At 47.9% G+C, this 19238-nt stretch overlaps 1 protein-coding gene across 1 annotated transcript in view; it reads right to left on the bottom strand.

Annotated features, from left to right (window-relative positions):
- The window catches only part of LOC135898305 (microtubule-associated protein futsch-like), a 194666-nt gene that overhangs the window by 27681 nt on the left and 147747 nt on the right, over positions 1-19238 (bottom strand). The window contains exon 9 of the mRNA XM_065427186.1: positions 1690-2035. Within this exon, the coding sequence (XP_065283258.1) occupies positions 1690-2035 (346 nt within the window). The remainder of the gene's footprint in view (positions 1-1689; positions 2036-19238) is intronic.

Here is a 19238-nt window from a genome sequence, read left to right as displayed (position 1 = left end):
TTACGGTGGACTTTGTTTCATTTCGTTCTTTTTTTACTATTGTTTAATGTAGCATATGGTATCACGACCAGCTCGATTCACGTGTAATAATTATGTTTGCATTAAAATAAATTGCCGCCAGGCTGGTGTTGAGTGCGTGAAGTTACTGCCAAGTTGAAAGCACGGAAGCGCGCCTAGAGCCACTGTGCTAAAATGCGTGAGTCAATCAGATTAACTGCCATTTTCATGCACTATTGTTTTGTCACGAAGTCCTGCAAGAAATCGCAATTCAATTTGGCGTATGAGTCCTCCTATACCACATAGTAAGTAGAAAACAGCTGCTGTAAGGGTTCTCTGAAGCTGTATTAAAGGTGCCACCACTCTGCATTTAATCGCGAAACCTTTCAATGCTCTGAGGAGGAAGCCTCAGCTCGGGACAGCAACTCTGGGAAGTAGCGTTTTGATCAGCACCTAGAAGTTTATAAAAAGTTGCCGAAAATTGGTAACGAGAAAGATACATGGATGAATTTCACAAATCGACAATTCCGGATTTCACAGTTTGGTAAACTGCATCTGTTAAAACATCTCCAGCAGGCGTTGTTTCTATGTTTCTATGTTCACGAAGAATTGCCAAAGTTTGTACTCACACAATAGTGGTATATACTAGAGCGGTGTACCATATATCAATTCTCCCCGCTTTACATGTATTATTAGTTGCAGTGTACAATATGATGATATGATTTTTTATTGCTTAGGAACAAAGTTGCACACTTGATACTCGAGCTTCTTGAATTGTTGGCACACTTCAAAAATATGTTCGTAAACATTTATGGCAGGTTTGAAAATGGACTTGCTACAGTTGCTCAACTATAAGGTTTCCTTCAAATATAACAAACGTCATCAAAATAGTTGTAACGATTACCCAGAAAAAGCGATGTCTGCTTTCAAGTATATTTTCTTGTATAAAAAATTCCTAGCTCAAAATTTCTCTTAATACTAAGGGTGAAATAATTGGATAATACACGAGAACGCACCAAAGGCACAGTAGCCTAATTTTGTAAGGGGTATCCTACTTGGTGATTAAAGCGACATTTTATCTTAGCTGAACAAATGTTGTTTTAACGCACGTATCAATGCTAGCAACATTGCCGAGGGCCACGGCAATATTTGCTTCGAAGTCGAGTCAAGTGGACTCGAATTGTTTACAGGCATACCGCTCAACGCCAAACGCCTTGCAAGGTGAAGCCACATTTCCGTTTACTTTTCTGCCACTAGCCGTGCTATCTGATATTTTAGTGTGCCAGTGTACGCGCCACTAATGCGTGAATCTCGACCAAGTGTTAATTTATAGCAATTAGCGATTTTACGAGACCGCATGAAACCTTGCAGTTCACCGGATAAGATTACTCTGTTGCTTGGGTCGAAATCTGCTTTACTTTCTCACACCGACTTTCTTCAGCGTGCTATAAGCCTCATTTTGAACGGAATAATGAATTTAAAACAACTATAACAAACCACCGTAACCCAAAAGTAAAGCAGCTTGGAAAACGTAGTGGACTCGAGCTTACCCTAACTACGGAACTTCCAGCATCGGCTGCACGTCCACGTGTGTGCTGTCTTAACTGGCTATATATAACTGCCGGCACACCGCAGATGTTCATTAAAAGCTAGCATTTCAAGTGATTTTTCGGCAAGTGATCTTTTCTGCACCCTTGTTTGGGGACTGATGAACCAGGGGCGCGTCCGTGGTGGCCAGCGGCTTCTCGTGTCGCTCAGCCAGGAAGAGCTCCGAGGATCCGGGTTCGAGGCCCGAGCTCCGGCCGGCCTTGTAGTCTCCGCAGTCCACGGTGAGCAACGGCGGAACTTTCGAGGCAACGGTATCGCAGCGTGATGGAGGAAGCGGCCACGTGTCACAACGTGAAGGGGACATCGGCCAGAGGGCGCTGTCCAGCGCCGCGAACGGCACAATGGCCGCTGCCAGCGTGATGTCCGTCTGCACAGTCTTGCAAAGCACCGCATCTTCTCGTGGAGGCTGCAGCAGCTGCTGCTGGTCCACCTGGAAGCCGATGTGATTCAACTCGCGTTAGCAACAGCGTCGCTGTTGCTAACGTGTGGCTATAAAGCATGAAGGATAGCAAATACGGAAGCCTTACAGAACGTTGACACAAGCCTTGGACTGACGTATTTGTTTTTGTATGCCAACATTTTTGTTTACTTGTTGCATGTGTGTGCGTAAATGAGTAAAAGGTATTTCGGTTTTCTAACTTTACCTCAGGATAGCCGCTTCTAATTTGGTCTACGTTGCAACCCGCCGTGGTTGCTCAGCGGCTATTAGCCCCGAGAATTAGGAGTGGCGCCCTCTCGCGAGTGACGTCACGGCCAGGACGCCGCTCGCTCCGGCTCGCTCGGCTGCCGTGCGCGCTCGTTCCCTTCGTGTATGCTTGGAGTATGGGTGGCTCGAGCCGTACGTATTGAAGAATACGTCGGCTTCTTTCAGCTGCCATGCCTTAACCACAGTTTCTTCTTCAAAAGCGTATGAGTCGAGAAACTTTGCGGCTTGGATATCGCAAGCTAAGTAGCGTTAAAGGGGTCTACAAGGTTTTGCAACGCATATATGCGCCGTGTCTATCGGTAAATTTTGACTAAAAAAAGAATATCTGCAAATTCAACGCGCGAACTTGTGTATGGTGCTTCGCTAAACATTTAACATTCCTTTAGTATTTAGCTATGAGAGGCATTGCATTTTACGTGGAAGAAAAATTTGGTAATTGGCGTCAACATGTTATCTGATTTTAGAAAGACACTGCCCAGCGAAGCTCTCATCATGATTCCTATTACTCTGGTGTGTTGTTCTATTCAAATATGGCCTTTCATTAATGCGTAAAAAAATAGTTAGGCGCGCATTTCTTATGAAGAAGTTTGCTGCTACTTTCATCCCCCTCTGAAACAGGCCTCCAAAAAACGAATTGCTCATGGCTGCTAACACGACGGCGCGTCATGTAGAGTATTTACATAGTTAATTCACTAACACCATAGTAGCAATCACCTGAGAGAAAAGTTTCGTTGGTAAGATCGAGAGCCACTCAATTGAAAGTGATGAAATGTTTCATAGTGGCCCTCAGTAGCCTTTTTCGACAATATGGCACACCCCTGATCACGTAACGGTAGCAAACGACTGTCCGTATGGCGAGGCACGCTATGTTCGGGAAACCCATCAGTTCACTACAACTTCGAATTAAAACCATAGAGCATTTTTTTACAGCGCCAACTGGAATGGCTAAAGTATTCTCGAGCTACTACACCGCAGCTTAGATTGCCTACAAAAGGAAAATTCAAGCACCTTCTGTCTCACGATGTCTCGATCCAGCGTTATTTAATTATACAAACGAATAACAATTCGCTTCGTCGGCACATAAAAGAGAACCTTGCAGGCTAAATTAGGTTTGCGCCAATCCAATCGCAAACATTCATAAAGAAAGCACCACAAGCCTTGCATATACTTTAACTTGATTTCTGACCCTCCACCGGGGGAATTTCGATATCTTGAATATGTCCCATACTACTAGTCGTTGACGCTTCGACTTCTTTCTGGTTGCAGCTATGCGGTCCAGCAGGCATGCTTCTCTAAAAAAATTGGGCCGAGCAGCCTGTGTCAGTTCGCCAAACAGATTCGTCATGTATATTCCTCAAGCAAAAAGCACCAGTAAATTTCTCAAGTGAGTTAGATTTGATTTGATTTATTAATTTTCATTTACACACACACATGTACAGAGGAGTGGTAAATGGGGGTGGATGAGGGAAAAAAGCCGCACAGACGCAGCTTGAGGTAACCTCACCCCCTTAGGTACAATATGGCTGCATGGGGTAACACATCAAGCGCCATATAAATTACATTTATATAGTGGCCATAAAACATTGCAGTTATACAATATATGAAAGAACAGTGAAATATTTCCACAATAACAATGCAAAACACACTACGGCATTGAAATAAATAAATGATATACACTAGATAACATAGACAAAAAAAGGGGAACATAACATACATTATTAATCATTAACAAACGCTTAACAAAGAGGTGAGTTGAACGTGTAGCATGGAAAAGGGAATATATATTGGTACATTCCTATTTGTACTCTGAAAATAGCTGTAAGCCTTCATTAACTTTACTTCAAGTTTCCGCCGCTTAAAAAAAGAAACACGTGAAGAACCGCCTAATGTTGACAAGCAGGTAAAGAAGCAAGTGAGGCGTGTAGAATCTAAGCTCCAGTATTAGTTAAATCCCCGTGCTACTGCCGAGCCTTTCTGTGAGGAAATGCAAAAATTCGATATTATACCATGAACTACTCGTCGTGAGCAAACCTGTTTTAGCGGAATAAAATCAACGTGACTGCTGTAGAAGTCATATATAGCCAGCTTTGTGACATACTTGTTGCACCGCGGCACCGGTATCATAACTGGATTCCTATAGGCTATGCTTTTGCGATTGTCTATCCGCGTATGAAAAACTCGCAATGGGCTGGTCTGCGTCGCTTCGGCTGGCACTGTAGCGTTGCCTTCGAGAGCTGCATTGTTGTCTAAGAAATTAGCTCTTTGAATAAATGTTCGCAAAGGAAGAAGTCGTAAAAATATATTTGAGACGACCACCATAAGTATACAAGCAAAGAGAACGAGGGCGAACAAACGAAAACACCGCAGAAAGCGCCCGGACAACGCCCGAACTGTAGCAGACGACAGGCGCGAGTCCGTGCCCTGACGTCACGCGAGCGGCGCTCGCAGCGCCGCCCGTGTTCGTTCTCGGGGCTAATGGTGTTGGGCTGCTGAGCACGAGGTCGCGGGATCGAATCCCGGCCACGGCGGCCGCATTTCGATGGGGGCGAAATGCGAAAACACCCGTGTGCTTAGATTTAGGTGCACGTTAAAGAACCCCAGGTGGTCAAAATTTCCGGAGTCCTCCACTACGGCGTGCCTCATAATCAGAAAGTGGTTTTGGCACGTAAAACCCCAAATATTATTATTATTATTGGTCTACGTTGCCTGTCTGACGGCACCATTAAGTAACCACAGCACCACCACCAACAACATCAACGACGACGATGACGAGTGAAATTGCGTTACAAGGGAGCGCTACAATCTTGGAGATTAAGCAAGGACAGGAAATAGGCTGCTCCATTAGAATCTTATTAATCTCGAGCACTTTCACCGCACAAAACACAAATGAAGATTAAATTACTAGCTAATCACAAAAGCGGTCGTCCATGGTGGGATAACTGCATCGGTACCTCAGTGACCACGGTGTTGTGCTGCTGAGCGCCAGGTCATGGAGGTATTCCCAGGCGTGGTGACCACAATACAGCCGGGATGAAAAGTACAAACGTTTGTGTACCGTACATGTACTGGGTACGCTCGTGTACCATGCAGAAACGCAGCTTGATTTCCAGCAAAGTGTTTTTTCTTTGAGCATTAGTAAGTTGAGTTCCTTGAAATTATACCACGTATATAATTTGTGATGTTTCTCGCTTAATGCTCGCCCCCTTGAAACTTTGACAGTATTTATTACAAAGGCTCTGTTTGATCTAACCTTGTAGAATAAATTTACCATATCATTTTGCCAATTTTTGCTCAATTTGCTCATGGCGGCGTTTTCAGTTTTCCCAGGGCAGTTGGTTAAATTCGGCATCCTTCATAAACTTCATAAAGTTACTGCTCAGACCATAATTAGTTCATGAACTTGTAAATTTGCCTAAGCATTATCCATAGAGGGTTCCTTTCTTTCAATGAATATAAGGCGCCTTGGTTCGTTCACTGAGGCACTGTAACCGACGACACCGAAGAAACGTACTCTTCTTATAACGCATGAAAACACCGAAAAATCGAGGGTTCAGTAATTAATTCCAACACTGGGAATTTCGCCAAATACGCTGTAGTTTCGCCACATCATTCAACTTATTTAGGGTGAATGGGACCCGGACTGACGACTTTAACGCTTTTGGCTAATATCTCAACTTCCACTGGCAAAAAACAAGTGAAAATTTGCTAAACTGTGCAAATGTGTTTTCCGTTCTTCCATAAGGAAATTTGGCCAGGAAGGCTGAGTACTATGCCATTTATAAAAACATAAATCAAACAAATTCGTTACTTTCGTGAAGAAACAAAAAAAAAGGATTCCTTCAATAGCTACGAAAGTGCTCTCGTCTTCATTACGACATGGAGTTCTTACTGAGGTAAAATAAATAAATTTCGTACCTGCATTGCTAACACACAATTTGTTAGATTTTACATTCGGACTAGGCGGTTTTTGGATCGCGACATTAGTAAATTAAAAAAGGTTTCCCTGAAAAATCATATTTTACTTCAGTATCTGAAAGACCCCTGAGCCATTTGTGATTAAAATTTGAAAAAGAAAAACATTCGTTCATTGCAGAGAAAGCGTTCCTCATGTAAATCAAAACAATATTTACAGAAATTGTTTTTTTAAGTTTTAACTGTTCGACCATCATAGTATGCACGTTGGGCGTAGTCTGCAGCATCATCTGCATCGGATTTTTTTTTCGGAAACATTTTCTGGCACTTGCCATGGCCTGCCTTCGTATTTTGCATCACTGTTGCATTACTTCAGCTTAAGGAACCTCTTTAGAAGCCCTGCCTAATTTCACGAGCGTTGTAGAAATCGTGTCTCTTGGTACGTCTGAGGCGGCGTTTGACGCGAGTTTCTCGGTTTAGTATATATCACGCAATGATAGCACGCCACATCAAGGGAAAACATGGGTAAGGCGGGAGATGGAAATTTAAGGCTATGACCAAAACGAGAACAGTGTAAAAACGGGAGCCAACGTTTCGACAAGTGGACTTGCCTTTTTCAAGGCAAGCCACTCGCTGCACCTGTGCCAAGCTACGACTCCTGCCGAAGATCTGTGGTGGCACCCAGCGCAGGCAGTGAGCACCAAGGGCTCCTTGAATAAGGGACCCTTGTCCCCTCGACTAACTGCGCGACACAGCTAAAAAATTCTGCAAGCAAAGACGTTAAATAAATGGGCATGCGAAAGCGAACGAACGCGACTTACTCCACCAACAATAGCAGTGGTTTACGCTTGTGTTCTCTCTGGTTTTGTGCGGCACTATCTGCGCGGAAATATGCAGGATTTCCCTGGCGGGTGCTTCCGAGGCTGTTGTGGCTCCGAGTGGCAGGCTTGGGCGGAGAAATGCACGAGAGACGCAATCTCGTAGAGGGTGCTCCCGACACAAGACGCCTACACGTCCAAACTACCAGGCGACTCTTTCATTTGCTCCCGCATAGTTCAGCAACGTCAACAACACCGCCTAGTCCAGCTTGGGAAGTATATTTTGCCGTTCTCTGTAGGTGATGATGATTATTTGTTTCCGTCCTAGTAAAGGATCATCCTAGTAAATTGTCCTAGTAAATTGTCATCCAGGTGCGCGTAAACTGATAGCCAGATAGGCCGGACTGCGGCCCTGATAAAGCTTGGGCAATTTCGTTCTAGCGGCGTTGCATTCCTGCATGGCTTGGCGCCGCATCGACACTATGGCCACCGCGTTGGGTTCTACTTCGTTACATGTGCAGCATGCGGTTCCTGCTCGTTTCTGGCGCTGTATAAGAAAGGCTTTCGATCGTCTACTTCGACGCATCCGATGTAGCGACGCGCGAATTATCTTGAAGATGATGCACTACCGGAAATTACTGCTCGAGAATATCGACCCTGAATACAACTTACATTCGATTTTCGTGCGCCGTCAGGGCTTATAGTACTTATAGGCGTCCCAAGAAAGCATTTTACAAGCCGATCTTGATGCCATGGGTCACTGTGCTGTTGAAATTGTGGTATGAAGGTTAAAAAGAGGAATAAGGTGCCTCAGAAGGGCTGCCCTTTCTGCGGCACTTTATCCCTCTTTATTACCTTTATACCACAGTGTGCTACTTCACCTGTCAGCCCCAATCTTGGTTCTGTGAAAATGTAGCTCGAGGAGCTTCGTCAACTGCAGTTTACTTGTTTAGCCTGTGTTGGCTTGTTCGCGTCGTACTTGCCGGCTGCGCCGCGGTGCCCACTTGCGTTCTAAAAGATGGGACAGAAAAAATGTGTTCGCCCTTCCTCTAGTCCGCATTGTGCACTGCACAGCCATCGCTCGTGTTCAAGTACGTATTCGAGCACTTGACGGTCACGCAACGCATCGGCATTCTTGCAACAGCTGAACTCACGAGCTCAACACGGAGTACGCACGCCGAGAGAAACGTCCGTCAGCTCGCAAACGATGAGCGAGCAACGCGCCTAGCTGCCTAGGCGCAACGGGGAGGTCAACAGTTGCGTGCAGTTTTTCAATATTCGTCATATCCGCATCGCTATAGCTTTGCCGCCACGTGCGCGCGTCATTTGCTCAGCTGCTATTTAATGGCTTCTATTAACAAAATTAGGCAGTTACCCTCCCTGCGGCATTGCCGAAAGATTACTTCGACAGTGTGCGCTAGGCTTTTTCAGTCATTTTAGCCAAAGTGAAAATTCAGTGCAGTTGCCCTTCAAAGGTCCGAACACACGGCATCCGCTCAACCCCCAAGATCACCCTCTGAGTTTGAGTTGGAGTTTGTTCAATCACATCATATAGGTACACAAGAGTGCACATGGACGTGGTTAGGTTTACTTCTGTTATAATGTCAGAAATGTGTCGCAACTATAGAAACTCACGCGATAGGTCAGGAACTTCTGTCGTACAAGAAAAGCTTCAGCAGTCACGACAGAATTTTCTCAACCGGGTGTGACCCTTGATTTTTTCTAACCATCGTTCGTCATTGTTTTTTCACTCCCCTTGCCTCTTACCCCGCTCTTAGCAGCCTGCTATAGTTATGGTTCCACGATTTCGGATCAACCAAAAACTGCAAAAAACTCTTGCCGGTGAACTATTTCTGAAATAGTCCGTATCAGAATAAACTCAGATTTTGAGGCCAAATAGTTTTACAATTATGGTGGTTGGCTGTTCTTCGTCGAACTTACAATGAATTCGACCGCCTACACCGCAATGTAGGACATTTTCAGAAAAAGCCACACACTGAACCGCTACAAACGGGTTGCAGATACAAAAATATAATCAAAATAAATTTGTTTGGTAAGAAAATGTTCGTTTATTGCAACTGTAGGGGAAAGAAGATGTAGACAGACAGAAGACTACTGTTTGCGCTGCGCGGTGCGATTCCGTGGCACTGCAAGCACTTTCTTTTGGTCAAAACGAAGGAAACATCCTTTGTCTGAACCCGCCATGAACACGCGCCGAGATCTCCTTGATAAATACTAAGAGCATCACTTATGTAGCGACCTGGTGGCTTGCGCGACCGAGCCTAATGTTGATGTTCCTCTGCAAAATTCGTTGCCATCTAATCTTATGAATACCTTTCGAATAAGGCAATAAATTAAATATACAGTAGGGGCTGCTGTGCTTTCAGTGTATGGTAAATTTGGTTTTTATTTTTCCTCATTCTATGCATCCACCCTACGATTACGCTACCAACTGTCGGCGTGTGGCTGGATGACATGTGACTTTACGTGGTCTTTACACAGGCTTTTCGCAGTAACCGATATATGATGTTCAAGAAAGTGTTGAGCCGATGGTTCTCTGGCGAATGCATGCGCACGACTGGTATCTGCTTTTGCGTTGTGCACTGCATATCTGTGACTTCGCATTACAGAACGCCGAAAGGGCGCTCTGTAGGTTTCGTTTCGTGAACAAGAAGGAGTGGTCAGCAGGAAATTTCACATGCAAATATTAGAAAGTGTGCTTGTACGTATTGCAAGTTCTCAACAGGGGCCATCTTAAAGGACCATGAAACGGTTTTGGCAATATTGTACAAACGCACTGAGTCGTTAGAGTAGGTCCTTCTGATCATTACATGACGTATCTTAGTGCTCCGCGTGAAGCGTGTAATTTATCATAGGGATTTCAAAATGAACATCGCTGCCGATCGCAGCACACGGCTCGGCGGAATTTTCAGCCGCCCCTACCCATATGGTGTAAATCACCTAATTGACGTCATGTGGGCGAGCTATCCGATTGGATGCCGAGGGCGCGGCATCTATAATTTTTCCACCTTTATGGTGAACAAATGATGTTTATAATAGTTGGAATGTTAGATACTTTGTTTCTACAAAAAGAAAGTAACAGAAAGAGAATGCCCAAGAACAATTTCGCACTATACCTAAGCACTCCCGGCACACAGTAAGCGTCGTCTGCTTGTGTTACAACGTACTCGATTTAGACGAGAGCTCCGCGGTCAGAGTCGGTCTCAATCTTTTCGCGAGCACTACGATTCGACTTTGTTGCGTTGTGCACTGCAAACGTAGTAACTGGCAATGTGTCAAGCTGCGACATTGTGTCCCTCAGCAAGGCAGCAGACGAGCGGACTGTTGCTATCCGATCGGCGCCAGGATTTGCGCGTTTGCGGCCATCACTTTACACCGGAAGATTACTAGCGCAATAAGGCCCGTTTATAGTCCGACGTTATCGGCGCGCGGGCGAGCGTCGTTCGTGGTCAGTCACGCTACGTCGGCTGCGCTGCGCCAGCCGAGATGCCATCCCCTCTATTGGTGGAGAGCTCCACCACTGGAGAAGCTAGCGCCACCGTCGGCGTGACGTGGCATGAGGGATCACGTGGACACAGCGGCCGCGTCGGCTGCTTCGGAAGCGCCGAAGCGGGCTGGAAACGAAAGTTTAAAGTCCCACCTGCGCCGTGGTTCTGATTAGGCGGTGAGGCTTTGCCGCCATGGGTGTCTGCTTGATAACATATGAAAGTACTACAATAGGTAGTGGCTACCTTTGGAGGCGTGCAGCATGGTAGGCTACTGCTCGGTGCAGCAGTGCTGGACGCATGCAACGGAGCCCGGTGTCAGCCTTATTCACACGTAGCCGCAGTGCAAGGAGCTGCGTGAAGCTTGGCTGCCGAGGCTTTGAACCGGCAGAGAGCTATCGGCTACAACTCGGGTATGCAGCAAGCACAAACGCGAGGAACATTTCTGCTACGGCGCCAGGACTGCGCGATGTTCGGTGAGTAGCAGTAAACGCGCACTGAGACGCCCGCCCACGCCCGCTGCCCGGCTAATGTCATGACGGTTTGGTCAATGAACTTGCTGATTCTAGATACTGGCAAGCTCACTGGAACGGAAAGGAAGCGGTAAGACGCACATTAAAGAAAGACACGGCATATGGTCATGTTTGTGTTATGAATTAATGAATTAATGCACTGTATTACGAAAAAGAAGCAGAGGGAAATCGAACGCTGAGAAGACCGATAAACATACAGTGCGACGCAACTTGAGAAATAATATTGAAATGTCCAAGAAAATGAAGACAAAAAAATATTGAATCGTCGCGACGGCTCATCACAGTCGCCGTAGCTAGGCGTCGAAGTCTCTACAACAGAATTATTTTTGAACAGTTCTGATAGCGTCAACAATGGCTGCTAGTGTACTGTCAAATGCTCATATGCTGCGGCCTAAAAAGCTCACGACATGGTGCGAAAACGCGCTCACAGCGAAAGCAAAACATTGTGCGCGGACATGCATGCAGACGCGCAGTCGGTAGCTGCGAACCTGTGCGATCGCTGGATTGAGGCTTCATTTTGTAATGCCCCATTTGGTTATACCGACAGCCCACTATAAGAACATATTTTACATAGTTTACTCTCAGCGTTTGGCTACCTTTCACGCAAGAAGCCGGTTCGGAGGACTCCGTCGCGGCGGCCACGCGCAGTGGCGTTCACTCTACGTATTCGGTAAAGAGATAGCGTCTGTAAACGATTCTGTGCTTTCAGTTTGCCCAAGATTATTGTATCGACAGTCAAAGACTTCCCTCGTTTTGAGAGTACCTACATAAATGTCCAGGAGGGTTGCCGCGTGGTGTTTTTATTGAGCGCCGTAAGCGAAACCTATGAGGAGCGCGCCGCGTGAACCTTCATACTACGCAAGGAAGGCGCTTCCGACAGATGGCGACTCCGTAACTCCTCGCCGCCAATACTTCAACGCGCACGCCGTAGGCTGCTATCTTCGGAGCATGCGCAGAAGGTTCGGCAAGTCGCGCGCCGTCCGCAAAAGCCGTCCTGCGGAGTTGTGTTGGCGCCTTTTTCTTCGCGCGCAATGCATTGTGGTGCGAGAGTTCCGCCGACTTCGACGCGCGAATGGCTCCGGAGCAATATTGGCGCCGGGAGCGTTGGAAGCCGCCGGTTAAGGGCCGTTTATCAGGGCCGTTTAAGGCCCGTTTATAGTCCGACGTTATCGGCGCGCGGGCGAGCGTCGTTCGCGGTCAATCACGCTACGTCGGTTGCGCTGCGCCAGCCGAGATGCCATCCCCTCTATACTTCAACGCGCGCGCCGTAGGCTGCTATCTTCGGAGCATGCGCAGAAGGTTCGCCATGTCGCGCGCCGTCCGCAAAAGCCGTCTGCGGAGTTTTTTTGGCGCCTTTTTCTTAGCGCGCAATGCATTGTGGTGCCAGAGTTCCACCGACTCCGACGCGCGAATGGCTCAGGCGCCATATGGGCGCCGGGCCCGTCGGGGCGCGTTAGAAGCCACCGGTTACGTTGGCTGCGCCAGTGCGCCCGACTATAGAGGGGTCGTTTTCGCCGACGTGACGTAGCGTGCACGCGCGCGTGCGTTACGTCGGACTATAAGCAACCCTTTATTGTGCGACGTAACGCGCGCGCGCGCTCGCGTACGCTACGTTACGTTGGCGAAAACAACTTCTTCTATAGTCCGACGCACTGCAGCGCCGACGTAACCGGCGGCTGCCAGCGTGCCCCGACGGGCCCGGCGCAAATTTGGCTCCTGCTCCATTCGCACGCCGGCGCCGCCGACTGCGTCGACCCACAATGCATTGCGCGCGAAGAAAAATGCGCCAACACAACTCCGCAGACGGCTTTTGCGGACGGCGCGCGACTTGGCGAAAGTTCTGCGCATGCTCCGAAGATAGCAGCCGACGGCGCGCGCGTTGAAGTATAGAGGGGATGGCATCTCGGCCGGCGCAGCGCAACCGACGTAGCGTGACTGACCGCGAACGACGCTCGCCCGCGCGCCGTTAACGTCGGACTATAAACGGGCCTATAGTCCGACGTAACGCACGGGCGCGCTCACGCTCGCGCACGCTACGTTACGTTGGCGAAAACAACTCCTTCTATACACCGGAACACCGTGAATTCAAAGGGCGCCGCCATATTGATGAGCGCCGGTCGCGCCATCTATCCCAAGCCTGGGCTGCCACGCCGGGAGATGCGACCCGGCGCGAAAGCGAAACTTGGGCTTTTTAGCTGGGCGGAAGGCGTGTTTCACGTTTTTTCTAACCTGTCATTTTCGCTGTCTGGATTCAGTCAAACTTCATGACCTCGTGCAAGTCCACAGTGGACACACTGAGTGCTGTGCAGACTGCAGAAGCGAATACATCGGGTAGGTACGCTATTACGTTTGTACAAACCGCGCGCTATATGCTAGAACACCTGTGAGCTTTTTGGCACGTAACCTGTGAAGGAATTTACAGCACTGTGTTGGTGCCATATATTATTAAAGCACGCAGAACACTGTCATCTGCACTTTGAGTTTGGTCTTGTTTGTAATGGTCTCTACTGGGTTGGCCGCGCTTGGCAACCAACTGGCGAGGTCGTTTGACTGCCTGGTTAGCAGACGCCTGCCCTTCACCACCTGCACACTGAAAACAAAATAGATGTTATAGTAAGAAGGGCTGTAGTTCTTTCCCATGCCATCACTTTTGCGAAGATATAAAGTCCTCTCAAAATGAAATAGAAAATACACCAGGCCAATTGTATCGTGCAACCACTTAAGAGTACAACATTCAGAACAAAAGCCTACAGCACTCGAACAAGCAGCATATGATGCTAAACCTGCACTCATGGGAAAATGAGGTACTACAGTAGTTATAATGTTCAACTACATGTGCAGTCAAAGCCCGTATAACAGGGCGAGCATGACAGATGCAGGTGTTGTACAGTTGCACAAACCATGACAGGGCACGTAAAATTACCATCCCTACTTAAAGCTGCATCATCAGGACCCCTTTGGTACAAGACAACAACCGCACCTGCATTCCAAGAAATTAGCCCCACCAACTGCAGCTACCTGGTATCAGACCTGTTTCGCTTGTGCGAGGCCATCGGATTGTTGGCGCTCCCTTAGAAAATAAAACAGTAAAAAAAAACTAGTGAGAACGATCAAAATTTTGTTACAAAATACAAGAATAATTAAGCACCTTATTTTCCTCGCCATATGAACGGAAATATTTTGCGCTTTGCCCCGCATAACAGCCCGCACGCAGTTTAGAGCTCAGGAGGCTCAAATGAATTCGTTACGAATGACACCTGCAACACCAGCTCGTAAAGGTAGGTGCGCTGCAAGAACACCTTCGGCGACGAGTAGTCGTCGTTTACGTTTTTGTGGACGCATGCTACGTGACGAGCAGACTTCGGTTTACTTTCATTAGCAATAACGCTCACCAGCAAGGCCTACAACTTGTCGTTCACGCTTAATGGTCATTCCGTGCACCAGCGGCAAGTATCGCTAACCGCAAACTCAACTGTTCCGCTTAACCGTCGGGAGCTCTGCCTGAATGAAAACACGAAAAGGCTTGCCTTTTTGTTATAGCCAAGGCGAAGCACCGGCGCGGGATTCTGCTCTGTAGGCTTGTTGCCCAGAAAGTGCTCGGAGCAAACCTGCGTATTACGTTTGTGGGGCGCAAAGTTGAACGTGGCACCAAAATATACACAGATCGAATACTCACTCGTGCATTTTCACTGGGTTGGTAGTTCTTCCTATTCACTGCAGCTATCCACCGGTGGCGCAGCTTGGCATTCTTCGTTGCGGATGGAAATCGGCGCAGGATGGAAACACCGCACCGGCACGATTCCCTACGTGTGTTGTGCTCTTCGCAAACAGCGCTAAGCAACCTGCTGCTTTTCCGCTGGTTGTTTTGGCATCCAAACACGACGCAATGATGCCCAGATGACTTCTTCTACTTTGGATTCGTGTGAACGGGCACATTTCCGCACTTTGGAGCCCTAGAGCTGGCGCTTGCCATGTCTACTGGTCGCCGGCGAACACACTTTGGCAGCCCAGTACAAAATTGCGCCGGTCGACCGGGCAACCCGGGTGCGAGAGTATGCGTTCGGTTAGTCTGGGTGCGAGACTAGCGTGTTCTGGTCTATAAGTCCGACGCACTGCAGCGCCGACGTAACCGGCGGCTGCCAGCGCGCCCCGACGGGCCCGGCGCAAATTTGGCTCCTGCTCCATTCGCACGCCGGCGCCGCCGACTGCGTCGACCCACAATGCATTGCGCGCGAAGAAAAAGGCGCCAACACAACTCCGCAGACGGCTTTTGCGTCGACGCAGTCGGCGGCGCCGGCGTGCGAATGGAGCAGGAGCCAAATTTGCGCCGGGCCCGTTGGGGCGCACTGGCAGCCGCCGGTTACGTCGGCGCTGCAGTGCGTCGGACTATAGACGGAGTTGTTTTCGCCAACGTAACGTAGCGTGCGTGAGCGCCCGCGTTACGTCGGACTATAAAAGGCCCTTAAGGCCAAGATATAGTCCGGCGTTCTCGGCGCGCCAGGCCGCGGCATGCTAAGTCGGATACGCTGCGCTAGCGACGCCAGGGGTGCAAGAAATTTGCTTCATCTACAGTTCGGCGTGCGCGCGCAGCGCGAGTCTGGCGCCATCTCTGCGTCCAGGAGCGCAACTTCACGGCTGCGGCGAATAGCGCGCCGTTCGGGTAGCGCGCGCATAAAACGAAAACTTTTGCGGCATGGCGTTAACTTCTCCTGGAAGCCAGAACATCGCACTCATAATGCTAGTACGTCGGCTACGTCAAAAAAGGAAGCGGACCATGTACATACGAAAGCTATTCCACAAGCGCCCTCAACTCGGCGACTACCACCAGCTAGTACAGGAGCTGCGAAATGCAGCGTACCTGTGGCGAGACCACACTTCTTTCGTATAGCTTCCTACGCGTGGTTCTTCCGCTCTGTGTCGCGGTGGTCCATGCGTTTCACATCGTATACACATTGATTGTAGCTAATCGCTTCAAGCAGGCGTCCTCACTCGCGCTGTCATCACACACGGATGTTGAAAAAACCACAGGCGCACTGTCAGTACGCGCACCGCAGGCCGCCATTCTGCCTTCTGCTCGCTGCCGCTACAGCGCGCAGTGCATTCTGGTCTAGCGTCAGCCGCGTGAAATAGAACACGCTCTGTTATCTCCGCGCCGGCGGCGTTGAGTTCGCCAAGCGCGCCTGGGCACGCCGGCTACGGCGTGACGCCGAAGTGTTGAGTGCGTGTTTTTCACCGACGTCGCTTAACCGCGACGCGCGTGGCTGCGCGCGCGCGTTACGCCGGACTATATCTTATAGAGGTGTCGTTTTCGCCGACGTGACGCAGCGAGCGCGCGCGCGCGGGCGTTACGTTGGACTATAAACGGCCCTATAGTGTTTCGCGAGTCCGGTATTAGAGTAAACGCAAGCGCAATGAGACAGGGCCTGGCCGTGTGTTGTAGGCTGCTGAGCACGAGGTCGCGGGACCGAATCCCGGCCACGGCGGCCGCATTTCGATGGGGGCGAAATGCGAAAACACCCGTGTACTTAGATTTAGGTGCACGTTAAAGAACCCCAGGTGGTCGAAATTTCCGGAGTCCCCCACTACGGCGTGCCTCATAATCAGAAAGTGGTGTTGGTGCGTAAAACCCCATAATCTAATCTGGCCGTGTGTTGTTGCGTCTCGTTCCACGGGACCAGCAGAAGCACAAATGTGAATGGTCTGCACGGTGCAGCCACCTGGTGGCAGAGAGCTCAACCACCAGGCGCGTAGCCCGGGGGGGGGGGGGGGACTTATGGGGCTTCAGCCCCCCCCCCCGAAATTATTTCGTGCTGTCCATGCACCGCCGACCAAAGCGACCCCCGGCGCCGGAAATCACTCCGGATTTTGTCTAGAATGTCTAGAATGTCTAGAATGTATAGTTAAATATCTTGTTTCGAGGGTTTGTGTATACATGCAGTGAACTTTGTTTCCAGTGACACTTTTTTGTCCTTTATCAAGCCGTATTTTCGCATTTGTATATCCCATTGTATCTTTGCATTTCTAATGTACGAGGGCGAGTCAAATGAAAGTGCGCCTGCCCTAACCGCGCAATAATGGTTCGGTTCATTATCTGCGAGGCATGCGCGTAGGAGAACGGCATGCCTCATTTGCAAAAGTGACACGCAGGTGTGAAGATAAATATTCTTTAATGCTCTCATACACTGGGTTGAATATGGTTGCGTCACATAATGGACACTTCAAAAGTTGAACAGCTCGGTGTCACGAAGTTTTTGACAGCTAAAGGTGTTTCCAAAACAGAAATTAATCGCTGTATGGCTGCCTTTTACGCCGAACACGGCATTTAATTGACCACTGTGAAGTGTTCGAGTAAACGGTTTAAAGGACGTTGTAAAGACATTCCAAGATCGGGCCAAAACCATCGTGCAATCACCCCCCACACAATTTCAAAGGTTCATGAGCTGATGAAACAACAACAGAGGATAAGCATCGATGAACTGTCAGACCGTCTGGACATCAGTCACGGTTCGGTTCACGCCATAATTCATGAGCTTCTCGGTTATCGGCTCTTTGGTGCGCAATGGATCCGCAAGATTTTGATCCATCGCGAGAAGACGGAAAAGTTTCACGCTGCCTTGACTCATCTGATCGGGTATCACAATGAGCATGACGACTTCTTGTTTGCAACTGTGATCGGGGACGAACCTTGGTGCCACTACTACGAGCCTGAAACACGACGGCAAAGCTTACAGTGGAAACATTCGAATTTACCACGCCCAAAGAACGCAAAGGCCATCATTTCCGCTGGAAAGGTGTTGTTGACTTTTCTTTCGGCCGTCAGGGTCCATTACTGATAGAATTTGCTAAATCTTGAGAGGCTATCAATTGTTTCCGATATTGTGAAACGCCAGAACGGCAGGGTGTCGCAATTAAGAACGAACAACGTGGAAAATTGACGAATGGGGTCATCTTGTTCCACGACAATGCCTGTCCCCACGTTGCTTATGTGGTTAATACAAAACTGGCAAAGTTCAAGTGGGAAACGCTGCAACATCTGCCATACAGCTCAGACCTGTCACCTTGCGACTTCTACATTTTCGGGCAACCGAAAAAACAGCTCAAGGGAACCAGATACAGACTTTTTGAAGCAGCAACCCAAGGAGTTTCATGAGACGGGAATCACGCGACTCGTTAGTCAATGGGACAAATGTCTAAATTCTCATGAAGACCACTTTTAAATAAAGTACCCCGTTGTTGGCTCACATTCATTTGACTTGCCCTCGTATATCATGCAGAATTCTTGCTTTTTATACGTGCTCTCTGTTGCGACTATGATTTCGGTGCAATTACTCACGATACACGACCGGTGACAGCTGCTTTTGCGTAATACATTAAAACAAATTACAGCGTCATTGAGATTTTTCACTGGCCATTGCATATATACAAGAATGTAAGCACGGTTCTTGAATGACAAAGTTTCATTAACATATTTGTCCTCAACTTGTTCTGTTCATTGCCTTTTAATTTTTCATATCAGTGGCATGCACTGCTTTCCTGGTTTCGAACTGATATAGTTCTAAAGTTCGTGTGATATTTTCTTTACTTAATAAATAGACAAAAAACATGGAAGCATTGACGTGAGTTATGTTGGGCACAATTTTTGGCACATACGAGTATAATATTTTATGAAAAAATACATATTTTACTTGTACTTACAGTGCGTAGCTTTCAAGAATTCGTTTGCAGCATCTTTGGCAATGACAATGCAGTTATTATTCATGGATTTGATCCCTTGACAACTTGTTTAAGAGGAAGCTTTAGCTGGGGCCCAATCCAACGCGACCTATTCAAATACTTGTACAACGCAGAAACCCTTTTCTTAGACAATCCTGCTAATCGCTTTTATTGAAATTTGTTGCATTTGAGAGAGAAAGTTAAATCCCAGTTCTGTTCGAAACAAAACTTCGACTCAGGGCCTGAATTTTGTTTAAATTATTTTGAAAATTTTGAAAGTTTGAAAACATAGAAGCACGACGTTTACAAACGAATAGCTATGCATGAAGAACAGACATTGTGGTTCTGTAAACGGCATATACTATAACAGTAAAAGTGGAGAAGTTTGCTATGTCAATTTGTATCTTACGTGAATTGGTTACGTTGTGTACAAGGGTTCTGCAAA

This window comes from Dermacentor albipictus, chromosome 5 (genome assembly GCF_038994185.2).
Source record: "Dermacentor albipictus isolate Rhodes 1998 colony chromosome 5, USDA_Dalb.pri_finalv2, whole genome shotgun sequence".
NCBI lineage: Eukaryota > Metazoa > Arthropoda > Arachnida > Ixodida > Ixodidae > Dermacentor > Dermacentor albipictus.
Note: the sequence above shows the minus strand (reverse complement) of the source record. Positions and strands in the feature narration are given on the sequence as shown.